The 16,275-nt window shown below is 34.5% G+C and overlaps 1 protein-coding gene across 2 annotated transcripts in view; it reads left to right on the forward strand.

Moving 5' to 3' along the window:
* cdk14 (cyclin dependent kinase 14) overlaps positions 1–16,275 on the forward strand; it is a 223,299-nt gene that overhangs the window by 106,627 nt on the left and 100,397 nt on the right. For both annotated transcript variants that reach the window (XM_067411200.1, XM_067411208.1), the window contains exons 7-8: positions 1,951–2,013; positions 14,687–14,810. In XM_067411200.1, the coding sequence (XP_067267301.1) occupies positions 1,951–2,013; positions 14,687–14,810 (187 nt within the window). The remainder of the gene's footprint in view (positions 1–1,950; positions 2,014–14,686; positions 14,811–16,275) is intronic.

Consider the following 16,275-nt stretch of genomic DNA (forward strand, 5'->3'; position numbering starts at 1 on the left):
ATGTACACAATAAGTGCATTGTAATGATTAATTTAAATGTAAGTGCATAGTAATTAAGGCCACTTAATATAAAGTGGGACCATATGTGCTTTATAAGTACTGATAACAGACAAGATCCTATATACATGCTAATAAGCAACTAGTTTATAGTGAGAATTGGACCCTAAACTAAAGGTTTAAAGACAGTAGTGCAAATCACAGATTGTTCCAACTAGTGGCATTTAGTCCCCTACTTAGTACAGTACAGGTCAAGTCAAGTCATCTTCATTTATATAGCACTTTTCACAATACACATCGTCTTAAAGCAGCTTCACTGTGAGAATAGAAAAATTATTATCGAGCTAAATTTGGTTTTTGATTGAATCACTTCTGTTGTAAAAATTGTTAGTTATTACTTTAGGGGCTGCTTAAATGACACCTTTCCTACTGAAAAACTGAATGCCTTTAATGCATTCTTGCCGTTCATTTACATGTTTAGTCTATAGGTTTGCATATTTGATCTGTACGAACTGGAATAATTTTATAACGTTTTATCTATACATAGAAAAAGGAAAGGGAAGGAGGCCTTCGAAGGGGATAGTTTAGTTGACACTTCAGGGCTGCGTTATCGTCATGTCTAGATGCAGGTTCTTCATCTCATCTGGATACGGCCTGGATCTGGCAGGCTGCAGCAAACTTTGGGATAAACGGAGAGAGACTAATATTAGCATAGACGCCATTTTTCTTATGATGGTAACAAGTACATCAGGTGTTATGGGAAGTGTTCCCGGTTCCGGCTGACCTAATCTATGCAGCCTAACAATTTACATTACTTATTGAATTATAGAAGTAGATAATATGTTGTGTATGCAAAACAGATGTGTTTTTAGTCTAGATTTAAACTGACAGAGTGTGTCTGCTTCCTGAACACTGATAGTAAGACTGTTCCAACGTTTAGGTGCTAAATAGGAAAAGGATCTAACGCCTGCGGTTGATTTTGATATTCTTGGTATTATCAACTGGCCTGAATTCTGAGATTGCAATAGACATGAAGGACTATAATGCTCTAAGAGCTCGCTCAGATACTGGGGAGCTAAACCATTTAGTGCTTTATAGGTAAGTAGCAAGATTTTAAAATCTATACAATGGTTAATAGGGAGCCAGTGCAGTGTTGACAGAACCGGGCTAAAATGTACAGCCTCCTGTAGTGTATTAAGCACTAAGCAGTAAACAGAATGCATTCTTGTAGGTCATATTTTTTTGCAGGGCTGATAAAAAGCAAAAATTATTTGGTCACAATCAGCTACAAAACTGAAAAGCACCAAAATAGAATAATGAGAAATAAAACATTAGTAGTGTTACAATATGCTCAACTTAAACTATATTTAAACATTCAAAGCTTAAGCCCAACCCTCCTATACTTAATTTTCTGCGTTCCGCTCCGTTTCGTGCACAGTTGAGTGCGCGACCCTTTCAAAGTATTCTCCTTTGTCCATGAGCGCAGAAAGACGCATTCGATGAATGCGGACTACCTAGTGGACTTTGTTTTCAAGTGCTCAAGTCAGCTTCTGTTCTTTTTTCCTGTTGTGGTGGTTGGCAAACAGCGTTGTATTACCACGCATGCCCCCTTCTGGATCGGAGGGTGGATTACCTGTGACTTACTGTATTCGTCATCTAACTGCATGTACCGCTTCACCCCTAATAAATAAATATAATAAATAAATATGTGTGTGTGTGTAGATAGATAGATAGATAGATAGATAGATAGATAGATAGATAGATAGATAGATAGATAGATAGATAGATAGATAGATAGATAGATAGATAGATAGATAGATAGATAGATAGATAGATAGATAGACAGTGTTTTTTTTCTCATTGTATTTTGAATCAATTCACTAGATTTTGTTTCTACTCTGTGTCTCCTGTCACTGCCTCATGTCCCTCTTTTCTCTTTCTGTCTCTGTTCAGCACACAGATCTGTGTCAGTACATGGACAAACATCCCGGGGGTCTCCATCCAGACAACGTCAGGGTGAGTGAGGTTCTGCTCACTTTGTTTGCTTTACTCTTCAAGCTGCTTGTAGGTGATTTTGAGATGAAATGTCCAGTCAAATCCTGGTTGTTCAGTATTTTGCTGTGCTGTGGTCACAGGGAATCCACATACTGTTCTTAGACTGTCTGCTGTATATTGTATACAAATGGCAAGCTTCAATCTGATTGGCTAGGTTTATAGAACAGGTTATTATATTTGTGATTATAAAAATAAAAATGATTTTTACACGTTTGAATATATTGGCTTCAATTACTGTCAAACAGTGGTTCCTCTGATTGAAGAAAAAATAATTTCAGAGCAAATATAAAACAAAAGTTTGGAAACACCCCTGGCAAAGTGTGGTTTTGGACGATATCAGCATAAATCCTTATCATTTTTTGGTGCAAATACATGAAAGTAACTTGACATTATCTTTAAAGACCAGCAATAATCATTTTCATTTTGATTACATATTAATGTCAATATAAACATGTCAAAGTCAGACATGCCCCTTTGCCAGCTGTGATGCCTGGTTATTGGTTTAAACTTGGCCCAGGTTTGTAAAAGATTTTTGTCTCAGCACACCTTAATAGCTTCAACAATTGATTGAAAATTAAGTTTAGAATACAATGAACCAATCAGAACCCAGTTTAGGTCAGATAGCTGCTAATGCTGGATAGTTAGTTTTTTCTATGTATTAACTGTTTATGTTATAAAATATGTTTTCGTAGTTTGTGTTGTCCCTTATCAGTGCAAAATTATCACAAATTAAAAAGGAGTCATGCCAATATTGTCCAAAACACCACTTTTCCTAGGGCGTGTGTATATACTGTAATATAATTTATTTACTTATTCATTTATGAAACATAATTTTTTTTTATCATATAACTCTGATCTAATACGCATCCTGGGAAAATCTGAGTAGTAGTCGCTGGTTTTGTGATATTCGTAGTATTGAATCTTTCAAGCTTTTTTCCTCTTTTTTTGTGTTTGTTTCTTGTCCAGAATAAGCTAGAGTGTGGATCGGACTAGTGAGACGATTGTTTCACGTGGAGTGTACGGTTCTGATTCTGACTTAAAGATTTGACAGCATGTTTTATTAATGACAGCTAAAGTATTTTTTCTCGGTCTTGGGTAAAGACCTTCCAGGCCACTTTGATTTCACCCTCTGAAACATTCTGCATTCAGAAGTAGAGCAGAAGTTGTGTGAGTTCAGACTGTGACCCATTTTACCGGCTTCCTCATCTGTCAGACGTGAGTGTACCAGCTGCATGGAGTCTCTTCAGTCGTGTGGCCCATCAGCTCAGATAGTCGGACCTGAACCAATGATATGACCTTTTGAAAATGACTTTTGAATGCTGCTTGTGCTCCTCTAGTGAGTGTCTGGCATCTGCCTGTAACACGAGACCTTCGTGCCCATGTTTAATTGAGCAGTAAGACCACACACTCGCAGAGTAAGAGCAGTGTGCTTGCTGACTTCAGAATGTTTTCTTAGAGCTCAAGAAATTACCTTGGAGGACAGACTTTCGATTAAAGCTGAAGTTTGTCATTTTTGGAATGTTAAAATATTTTCTCATAACCCATTTTAATACAGTATACCATATTTTTTGAAATCTGAAATATGCTGCAACTCAAGGTTGTGACACACCAAGCAAGCAAAATGTCACTTTAAATGTTCATTTTGCATTGCCACAGTTGGAATACACAGGCATTTTGCTCCTGCTGGTGGATGTTGTAACTACACCAATTTGCAGGCCAAAAGCATCTATCAATCTCTATTGGCACATGCATTTAAAAGTAGGTGCATTTTCTGATGACTAATTGACTGTGGCACTTGATTTAATTGACATAAATGGACAACACAGTTTTTATATGGTTAAAATTGTCCTTGAAATCAATTAAAAACTTAATACATGACAATGCTTGTAATGATTTTGTAGAAAGTTGCTGTGAAAAGAACGTAATTTATGGTGTGTCAGAGTGAAAGTAAGACGTGATGGAGCGAATGAGGCCATGGAGCAGAAGGCTGGTGGGGAAACGGGTGTTGCTTATGTAATTCATCAGGTTTTTGTCACTGTGGATTTACATAAATAATGTATTTATCCTGTTCGGTCCCTCATTGAAATTCAAACCAATAGAGAATTCATGATAAATGACAAGCTGACAGAAAGAGAATGAGAGCAGCTCACCTGAAACAGGAACGGCCCGCAGTCAGAGCCTAGACGTTTCCCTTCGTTCTGTGCTTGCACAGACTGTTGTAATTTTGGCACTTAAGTTCACAATGTCATGTTATTGAGCAGCATTGTTAACTTGTTCCCTGACAGGCTGCAATTTACACCGGTTTCACGACCCTTAAAAAACATTCAGTCAGAGCCGATGTGACTAGTATTTCTCTGTTGATTCAGATGCTACGTGTGTTACTCTGGGCAAATAGTTCACTCAAAAAAGTTACAAAAGTAGCTATATTTTCAGCATATATATATATATATATCTCAAATTGGGCGATGTTAAATTTAATAATTTAATATTAAGGCTATATTTAACTTGCATCCTATAGAGAGCTGCTTTTGTACGTTTGACTGAATTGTACAATTGTGTTTGTTTCCTGTTGTCATTTATAATGGCTATGGTTGATAATTTAAAGGATTAGATCACTTTCAAATAAAATTTTCCTCATAATTTACTCAACCCCAGGGAGGTGTAGGACACACAGCGTAAGCTTTTTGAAGAATAATAAAGTGCAGTTTTGGCAGAAGCACTTGGAAGGCGATCATTTAAATCATATACATTTAAAAAATTTTAGAAAATGACACATCGTTTTGCTAGATAAGACTCTTATTCCTCATCTGGTATCGTTTAAAGCTCTTTGAAGCTGCACTATATATACATAGTGAAGCTTCTTTATTTATTTATATATATATATATATATATAATAAGCTGGCGTGCTGATATACAGTCATATCACACGGCTAAGAGTGTGATATTGCGTTTATACAACAATTTGACTGCACGAGTGTGTAAATAAATAAAAACAACAACAAAGTGTCTTTAAAAACCTCTTATGTGCAGAACTACTTCAGCCAAGGATTCAAATCTCGAGTTGAGAGTTTGACCAAGGCTCTGTTACTAATTCTAAAACGTCACTTTAAAACTAGTAACGAAGGAATGTTGAGTCCCTCCACTGAAGCTCTTTGTATTTTGTACAGTATTAGAGAGAGAGAGAGCGTGTGATTGCGTGAGTGAGCATTACCTGTGTCTGAAATAACATTCATTCTTTTGGTGGATGTCCATAATGTTATATCCATTATAAAAATTCAATTTTTTTTTTAATGTATATGCTTTATATGATTGCCTTCCAAGTGCTTCCACCAAAACTGCACTTTCTTATTTTCCAAAAAGCTTACGCTGTGTGTTCTAAACCTTCCCTGTTCTACCTACAGAAAAAAAACGGAACTGGCGCTGCGTTCGTTCCCTAAGTAGAATATGGAAAGTGTAGGACATACAGCGTAAGCTTTTTGAAGAATACGAAAGTGCGGTTCTGGTGGAAGCACGTGCAAGGCAATCATTTGTGTTTATAAAGTATATATATTTTCATTTTTTTTTTTCAAAAATCACCCATCGTTTCACTAGATAAGACTCTTATTCCTCGTCTGGTATTGTTTAAATTCCTCTGAAGCTGCACTGAAACTGTAATTTTGACCTTCAACCGTTTGGAGGCCACTGAAGTCCATTATAAAGAGAATAATCCTGGAATGTTTTCATCAAAAACCTTAATTTCTTTTCGATTGAAGAAAAAAGACATGAACATCTTGGATGACATGGGGGTGAGTGAATTATCAGGAAAATTTTATTTGAAAGTGAACTAATCCTTTAAATTATCAATAATAGCCATTATAAATGACAACAGGAAACAAACACAACTGTACAATTCAGTCAAACGTACAAAAGCAGTTCTCTACAGGATGCAAGATAAATATAGCCTTAATATTAAATTATTACATTTAACATCGCCCAATTTGATCTGCTCAGGATCAAGTAATAGATTAATAAGACCAAAGATTGACCATTTTATGTATCCAAAATGAATTAAATGTTTGACCACTATAAGAGCCAGCGGGAAATCCCCGAAGCACTGGCCGAGATGAAGCTGTTCTCGGCGGGTACACGAGCACTGAACAGCCGCTGACGGTCTGGAGCTCCAAAAAAGTCTTAACAAATTGTAAAATAGGCACTATGATTAAATATGAGTCACATATTTCAGGTCTAAATATCTACATTCCAGCCTAAAAAACTGCCACCATGACACTTGCTTCAAGTGGAGTGATACAAACACTGAAAAGGTAGGAGTGCTGTCATCACTATAATATTGCACGGCTCTCAGCCAATCAGATTCAAGAACCAGAAAGAACTGTTGTTTATAATACACACACACACACACACACACACACCTACACACACACACACACACAGTATATATAAACTGTATGTGTACGTATGTATAGTATGTTTAGTTGAATCTATTCTAAAATATATGATTAAGTACATTAACATTTGTGCGGTAGTTAACGCACCTTTAAATGCATCATCTGTTCAGTTCTTGATACAGTTCATGTACTTCATTTGTCTGTTTTTAACACAAGAGCATGTCCTTTGTGTCTTAATGTTTTCTGGAGCGCTCGTCTTCAAACGACACCGCCACCTCAAGCATCAACTCATGAGATCAAAAATGGGCAGTAAATGGCGATTAGCTCCCACAGTCACGAGCAAACACGCCACACAACGGCTATAGTTTTAATTCCGCCTATTAGCTCGAGCTGATTCATTCGCGCTGCCCGTTCACTCAGATCTGCGTTCACCAATCACGCTAATAAAAGCTATTAGACTCTCTGCTGCAGGTTGGATGGAATTAGCATTTCAAAGGGACCGCTCAGGGCGCTAGCTGCTAATGTAATTACTGGTCAAGCAGCAGAGAGATGAGCTGCGGGGCGGCAGACGTCCCACACCAGACCCCGTTCCTGGGATGCCGTCCAAACGCAGACCTCCTGCGCATATGCTGCTCTTGCTGCAGAAATAACAAGATATATTCAGAGTCCTCTTGACGCTGGAGTTGTACCATTGATTCGCTCGGCTGCTTTAATGAGACTGCTTAAATGAATTAATTGATAATGACAGCCGTCCCGACCTCAGGAGAGGAGTGCGGCAAGACAAGGTTCTGCGGTCGATGTGTTTTACTAGAGCGTCTGTTACAATCCGACCATCTATCTATCTATCTATCTATCTATCTATCTATCTATCTATCTATCTATCTATCTATCTATCTATCTATCTATCTATCTATCTATCTATCTATCTATCTATCTATCTATCTATCGTTCTATCTATCTATCTATCTATCGTTCTATCGTTCTATCTATCGTTCTATCTATCGTTCTATCGTTCTATCTATCGTTCTATCGTTCTATCTATCGTTCTATCTATCGTTCTATCTATCGTTCTATCTATCGTTCTATCTATCGTTCTATCTATTGTTCTATCTTTCTGTCGTTCAATTTATCTGTCGTTCCATCCATCCATCCATCGTTCTATCTATCGTTCGGTCTATCTTTCTGTCGTTCTATCTTTCTGTCGTTCTATTTATCCGTCCATCCATCCATCCATCCATCCATCATCCATCCATCGTTCTATCTATCGTTCTGTCTATCTTTCTGTCGTTCTATCTATCTATCTATCTATCTATCTATCTATCTATCTATCTATCTATCTATCTATCTATCTATCTATCTATCTATCTATCTATCTATCTATCTATCTATCTATCTATCTATCTATCTATCTTTCTGACGTTCTATCTTTCTGTCGTTCTATTTATCTGTCGTTCCATTTATCTGTCCGTCCATCCATCCATCCATCCATCCATCCATCCATCCATCCATCCATCCATCCATCCATCCATCCATCCATCCATCCATCCATCCATCATCCATCCATCCATCATCCATCGTTCTGTCTATCTTTCTGTCGTTCTATCTATCTATCTATCTATCTATCTATCTATCTATCTATCTATCTATCTATCTATCTATCTATCTATCTATCTATCTATCTATCTATCTATCTATCTATCTATCTATCTATCTATCTATCTATCTATCTATCTATCTATCTATCTATCTATATGTCTGTCTTTTTGTATCATTTTATCTTTTATTCTATTGTTCTATATATGTTTTTTTCAGATTCAAGGCTTTTTCACCTTTTTCAAAACAAGGTTTTCAAGATTTTGTCAGGCTGGAATTCAAGGGTTATTTTGACAAACTTTGCTTTTCTGGTTCAAAATGGCATTTATATGAATTTCCGTTCATTTTACTTCATTACATTCAAATTCAAATGTAACTTTTGCTACCTCAATTCAGAACATTGAGGTGGAATTTAAAAGTCTTTCTCAATTCAGCTCTGACACCATCAATTCCAGCTCCCAGTAGTGCATTTGTGAACATTCTTCATCCTGATAGTTTTATTTGCAGGAGTAGGATGAATCTGGCTGCATTTTCAAGAAGGTTTCAGGCTTAATGGTACAATCACAGTTGTTTAGTCAATCAACCCACGAACCATCTGACGAAACAAACAAAGCCTTACATTTGATGGCACAATTAGTGACGTAAATTGTTGTGCAATTACACTAATGGTTCATCAGTCCGATGCCATATACTGATTTTAGCAGTGCTCTTCCTTCATAAATGTTCTGCCGGACGTCACATTCAGGAAGATGGGCCGATCATGTTCCAATGCATCAGAAGTAATTTGATCTAAGTGCAGTTCATTGCTAACCTGCTGTTGTTGGATTTCAGATGCTGGTGGCCACTATAGTGTGTGTGTGTGTATATATATATATAATATATATATATATGTGTGTGTGTATGAACAAAGAAACACATTACACAACACATAAAACAAGTGGCAGATCTATTTGTTTGCATTTAAACTACAAGACTTTTATTTTGACAGATTTGTTTTTTCTCAGATTTTTTTTTTTTAATCAGCCACCCATCAGCCCCTTTATTGGCACTTTGCTTTTTTGCTTCTTATCAAACAGCCGTGAGATCTCTGAGCTTCACTCGTGAGACTCGTGTTCGACTGGAGACTGAGAGCAGGTGTGGAGCTGATGGTCCATTGATACGCCACATTAAAAACAAAAGTGCTCTCAATCTCTCTGCTCCTCTAAATGACGAGTCGCTCTGATTCTTCAGCAGATGTGAAAGACTCTCTGGTTCATTTAGCAGCCATCCTGCTTCTTCCAGCACAAACTTTAAGACAGTCTTTTGTGAAATCAAACACTGAATTTCTCCTTGAAGCTGGATTTTATCCACGGTAGCCCTGTGAAATAACAGATAATCAGTTATTATTGCAGAATAAGTATGTATGAGAAATAAACGGGTCATTCAGTCAATAGAATTTTTTTTTTTTTCTTTTGTTTTGTTTCATATCAGAGACAGACACTTTAAGTTGAGCAGTTTAAAGGAGGAAAATACTGTGTTGGCTGCTGTCAGGAAACGTCGAGTGTCTGAGATCAATTCACTCACAATATTCGGCTGTATTTTGTCTCTAAAATAAATCCACAGGAAGAGGAATGATGTGACGTCTCTTTGAGAGCTCCCCTCGTTCTTTTGAATCCGGTTTCAAAGCAGGTAACAGAGCAGAAACCTGCTGGAGAGCTCAAATGTTCAGATATCTGATGAACCTGCTGTGATCCTTCTGATGAAACTATGAGTGCAGTCATCAGTGTGTTGCTATGCTGTTGCTAAGGTGTTCTGTGATTCATTTAGGAGGGGTTTTTATTTTATTTTACAGTAGAATAGTATTTTATTATATCAATTTGTTTAATTGTTTATAATTTATTAAAATAAAAACATTTCAACAACATTATTATTATTATTATTATTTATATGTATTTTTTATTTTACAGTACAATAGTATTTTTATTATAATAATTACATTTGATTATTTAATAAAATACTTTAACAATAATTATTATTATAATTATTAAATATTTGATTTATATTTTACAGTACAGTAATAATTTATTTTCATTTGTAATTAAAATAAAAATATTTTAACAACAACTATTTATTATTATTATTATTATTATTATTAACTGTTTGGTTTTTATTTTACAGTACAATAGTATTTTATTATAGTAATTTGTTTTTATAATTTATTAAAATAAAAACATTTCAACAATTTTTATGATTATTATTATTATTATTATTAAATACTTGTTATTCTTTTTAACAATAACAATAGTTTTTTATTTTAGTAATTTTAGTTTTATAATTTAACAAAATTAAAATATTTTAACAGCAACTTCAACAACTATTATTATTGCTACTATTATTATTGTTATTATTATTATTAAATATTTAAATTTAAATTTTTCATTAGTACTGTGCAAGAGTATTTTTACTATGGTAATTAAATTTATTATAATGTAATAAAATACTATAACAACAACAATATTATTATCATTATTAAATATTTGATTTATATTTTACAGTAAAATTTTATTTGTATTATTAATTTGAATTATTTAAATGTAGGTATTAATAATAATAAGTATTATTATTAAAAATGTGATGTTTTTACAGTACAATCGTATTTTTATTATAGTCATTTGTTTGTTTATAATTTAATTAAATATGTATATTTTAACATTATTATTGTTGTTGTTTTTGTTCACCTGTTTTATCATCCAGCATGTGAAAGCTGTGCATCTGATCACTTAGTGAAGTAATTAGTACTAGTGATACGTGAGATAGTTGAGGATCATAATCAAATACCAATATGAGCTCATATGTTAATGTGGAATTATTGATGAAGTCTTAAGATGGATTATCAGTCAGATATGGAGATATGGCTGTACGTATGATAAATTACACTTGTTCTCACAGCAATAATGTAATGAACGTTTTCCCAGAAATGAAATGTCTGTTGTAATGGTAGATGCCCTTGAATGGTTTGTAGTATTAATACTCATCAGATGGGTGTAGCTCCTGGCAATGTCTCCGCTTTCCAGTTAAATCAGATCCGGCCTTGAGATTGGATCTTTATTTCAAGGCTGTAATAAAGGAACAAGCTCTGTTTATAGCACTCCATTAATAGTCCTCAAACATTCAGGTTTTATTATGATTCTTGGCTGCAAACGTCTTAATCTTCTGATACACACAGAACTGAAGACTGAACCTTAAACGTACATGAAACTTTAGCCTGTTCTTTCACTGTAGTGCAAGCGCCGCTCTTTCCTTCAGGTCTGTATCTGTTAGCGGCGGATTGTCGATATTCCAGGTGGAGCGGCAGGCGAGTATTGATCTTGCCTTCATCCTGCAGATTAGGCCCTCGGCGTTCCTGTTCTTCCCGGCTCAAAGCTGACCCTCCTTTTGTCCTGATATGTTTCTTTGTCTTCCTTCATGTGCCTTTATCTCTGTCCTGTGAGTTATTCCAGGTGTCTGGAGGCCGTCTCGCTCTCTTTCTCTTTCTCTTTCATCAGAATTAGTGTGGTCAGTCAACTCTTAGCATCTCTGTCCTGTAGTCCAGTGCTTTGTACTGTATAGCCTTATTAAGGCTGTTAGTCAGATTTTATGAATTTGGTCATATGGCAATATCTATCTGTCTATCTATTAGGGTTATGATGAGACGAGTAGCTCACAAGACGAGACACGAGATTGAGTTCACAAGATTGAGACGAGACAAGATTTTTACACAGTATTTTTAAGAAATCCTCAGTGGAATGAATGCAGGTACATTTGTAATGTTTTACTAATCATCTTGTAATGTATGTAATGTCAGTTCTACTTTCTGAGTGTGAATTATCATATGCAGTAAAAGACAACAATACAGATTTTGCCACACATTCAACGGCTGGCTTCTCTCCTGTAGGATTTCTTACAGGTTTCTTAGAACTACATGATTTATGAGCTTCTACAACTTTTGACCTCCTAACTGAACTCCTTTCCACAAATTGATCATAGAAATGAAAACAGTATAAATTATTAATAACCGTTTTCTCTTAGTCTTATTAAGTGCAAACAATAAGTGCAACCATAATCAAAGCACGCTTTCAATATTGAAAGTGCAAATAGCCCAGCCTAAGATAGCTTTCATATGGGGAGATATTTGCATCAGGGAGCTGATTTCAGAATGCAGAGTATTGAAATCGCATTTGATTGCTTTAGATTTGAATAGGATGTGGCGATGCTGAGCGCGCATTCTACGAGATAAGACATTTGTCGATGCTTATGCTCTGTTGTGCAACGAATCCTCCGCCATGGTCTTGTCAGTCAACTCGTGATCAGTGAACTCTGATTCCTGCTGAACTGTACAACTCTGCAGCTCATGCTGGATGAGCTGGATGGGATTGAAGTGACCATTATCCAACTGAATTAAATGGTTTTTATTTCTTTCAGGAACTATGGTTCCTCAGACTCTGTCATGGCAATATCGTGAAACAGCTTTTTACCTCGACAAGAAATCTCGTCACATTTTGACACGTTTCTCATGACACGAGATCTCGTCAGTAGGGTTGCAAAATTCCGGGAATTTTCAAAACTGGAAACTTTCCATGGGAATTAACTGGAATTAACGGGAATTAATGGGAATAAACAGGGAATTTGCCAAATTGCAGGTTAGCCTATAACAGGGTACTTAAATGTAGTTGTAAAAAACATCCTGCAGCATAATTTGGGTTAAAACAACCAGTTTTAATGCAATTTTAGTTGAATTCCTCAATCACATTCACACAGCACACTACTTACTGCAGGGATATTGAGGCCACACCCCCTGCATGCACTGTGCATTCTCCCAGTCCATAACATGCACATTTGATCAAAAATACAGAAAAAAACAGTAATAGTGTAAAACAAAACTACAATTTAAAATAATGGTTTTCTATTCTGATATACATAAAAATATATTTTATTTCTGTGATGCAAAGCTGAATTTCTCAGCTTTCAGTGTCACATGATCCTTCAGAAATCATTCTAACATGCTGATTTAATACTTTTTTTCAGGATTCTTTGATGAATAAAAATGTAAAGATCAGCATTTATTTAAAACAGAAATCTTTTGTAACAATATACACTACCGTTCCAAATTTTGGGGTCAGTAATTTGTTTCTTTCTTTTTTGAAAGAAATGAATACTTTTATTCAGTAAGCATGTGTGAAATTGATAAAAATTGATATTAAAGTGATATTGTTAGAAAAGATTTCCATTTTGAATAAATGCTGTTCTTTTTAACTTTTTATTAATCAGTGAATCCTGAAAATAGTATTACAGATTCCAAAAAATATTAAGCAACACAACTGTTTCCATATGATAATATGATAATAACTGAGTATCAAATCAGCATATTAGAATGATTTCTGAAGGATCATGTGACACTGAAATAAATAACATTATTGCTGCAATAAAAATATATTTTACATATTTTCTAAATTAGAATGAATTGAATGCAAAAAATAAATAACTTATTTCATGTTATGACTAAACAAAATGTTTATATAATATATGCAATACATTTTATATAAATATTATAAATTTATTTAAATTCCCAAAATTTCCAATTAATTCTCAAATTCCCATAAATTCCTTTTAAGTTTCCAAATTGGAATATTTCCAAATTCGCCAGGTTAAGTTCCTGTGGAAAGTTTCCGGAAATTTACCGGAAACTTTGCGCCCCTTTGCAACCCTACTCGTCACACCCTCTGTCTAACTGATTATAAATACAAATCTAGATAAGATAATCAGAAAATCTTCATGCGTTTTTATATAATGCTTTCCTGACTACAAGTTATTCCTCACTCCTGTAGATCAGTCTGTATGGAATATAATGTTAATATGATTGTGGGATGTTTCTATTGAAGTGAGCAGTGAATCGCTCCCTCGACGGCCGTTTGACACGTTACTGGAGATGCTGAAGAATCACTGTATCATTAAACATTTTCCCTGCAGACTCTTAATGAGCAGGAGCATCTTCAGAAATGCGTTTTGCTCCACATGAGTAAACACAAATGTCTGAAAAATGCCTCGTTCTGACCCCGATGACTCCAGATGCCAGATAAACCGTTCTTTTATTGGACTCCGCGCTTCCGTGCTTCACCTAATTGGCCGAGACTTTGATAGTTTTGCTTGGCAGAAAAGCATTTGAATCTCTTCAAGGCAGAAAACAGGCCACTCTTGCTCTTTTCAGATTGATGTGAGGCTTACGAGTGAGTGAAGGCCATGTTTGCGTTCGCCTCAGATGTGTTTCGTGCATCGATTGTTAACGGTCATCTATCAGGCGCTTTCTTTTGTGGATTGATTTGAGGAGATCAGATCTGCTCTTCATCAATACTCCACATCAACCCTATGAAGGTTGATCTTCCAGCTGATCTTGTATTGGTGCTGCTGAGTGAAATTAGATGATATAAAAGCACAATATATATGAGGATTGCTTTATATGAGGAAGATGGGAATAAATGACATCCTTAGACGGAGAAGTGGTGTGTCACATTTACTGGATTCTGTTTACTTGGATCCTGGTGGTTTGGGTTTTAAATTGTATATCGATTCACGGGTGTCGTAGATGAAAATGTGTGTATGTGATTCGTGATGCTTACACATGAACTGTTTTGTTTCCACAGTTGTTCCTGTTCCAGTTATTGAGGGGTCTGTCTTATATCCATCAGCGCTACATCCTTCACCGGGACCTGAAACCACAAAACCTGCTCATCAGCGACACAGGAGAGCTCAAACTGGCCGACTTTGGTAAGAAATTCCCCACAGTTCATCAGACTCATAAGGAGACGTCAGCACTCTAGTGATACTGGGTCTCATTCACTAATAATTATGTGGATTATGTGTAGGATAAATGTGTGTTTGTGTATATATATATATATATATATATATATATATATATATATATATATATATATATATGTATATATATATGTATGTATATATATATATATATATATATATATATATATATATATGTATGTATGTATGTATGTATGTATGTATGTATATATATATATATATGTATGTATGTATGTATGTATGTATGTATGTATGTATATATATATATATATATATATATATATATATATATATATATATATATATATATATATATATATATATATGTATATATGTATATATGTATATATATATATGTATATATATATGTATATATATGCAATTAATTTTTTCAGTTTAATGTGTAAATATTTAATGTAGTTAATGCAGCATCTGTTTTTTTCCTTTTATCTTTTAGCTAGCGTTACACAGAGATGGGTAGATTACTTATGAATTGTAATCAGTTACTGATTGCAAATTACATTACAAAATTTGTAATTAGTAATATAATCTCTTAGATTACACATTTTTGGTAATGTAATCTGACTACTTTTGGATTACATTTAGATCACTTTTGTGCTAACCCTTATTTGATGTCACATATATTGTAGGATAATCTTTTTAAAAATTATTTTGACAGATACAATGAAAAAATATATTCCAAAAAAAATATTCTATTCTGTTCTATTCAGCCTCAACAGATTCTTTTTTTAAAGTGCAATGCATGGACAGTTAATACTTCAAAATACTAACATTAATGCACATGTGTTAGTATTTGCTGATAATAACACTGAATAAAACAAAATCACATCTTATGATTTTAAAACATATTTACTTAAAATTAAGTAAATTTAGAAAACAGCAACATTACAAAAACAAATATTAAAAAACATGCAATTCACAGAAATATCACTGCTACATCAAATATTTAATCTTTATTTCATATATATATATATATATTAATCTATATTTCCCCCTCACCGCTGGAAAAACTCAAAGAATATGTAAGCGGCAGGTTAATTATGAAATGAAATGAAAAATTAGAAGAATCAATGAATTGAAATGAAATGAACTTACTGCCATTATGTAAATAATACGTAATCATGTAAAACATAAAAAAATACTTGAATTTTGTAAAAGTACTTGATTTTTGGAATCTGATTACGTAGTCCAGATTACATGTAATCCGTTACTACCCAGCTCTGGCGTTACATTATATGATCATGCTATAGTTCATTTAAGTACTATTAAACCATTCAAGCATGATAAAACGCAAAAAAAGAACTTAAATCTGTACTTGCACGCCGGCCACATTGTGTTTTCTTTTGCACGTGTAAGGACAAAAATACACAAAATTATGTCAAAATGACCATTT

Source organism: Chanodichthys erythropterus, chromosome 2, assembly GCF_024489055.1.
Source record: "Chanodichthys erythropterus isolate Z2021 chromosome 2, ASM2448905v1, whole genome shotgun sequence".
NCBI lineage: Eukaryota > Metazoa > Chordata > Actinopteri > Cypriniformes > Xenocyprididae > Chanodichthys > Chanodichthys erythropterus.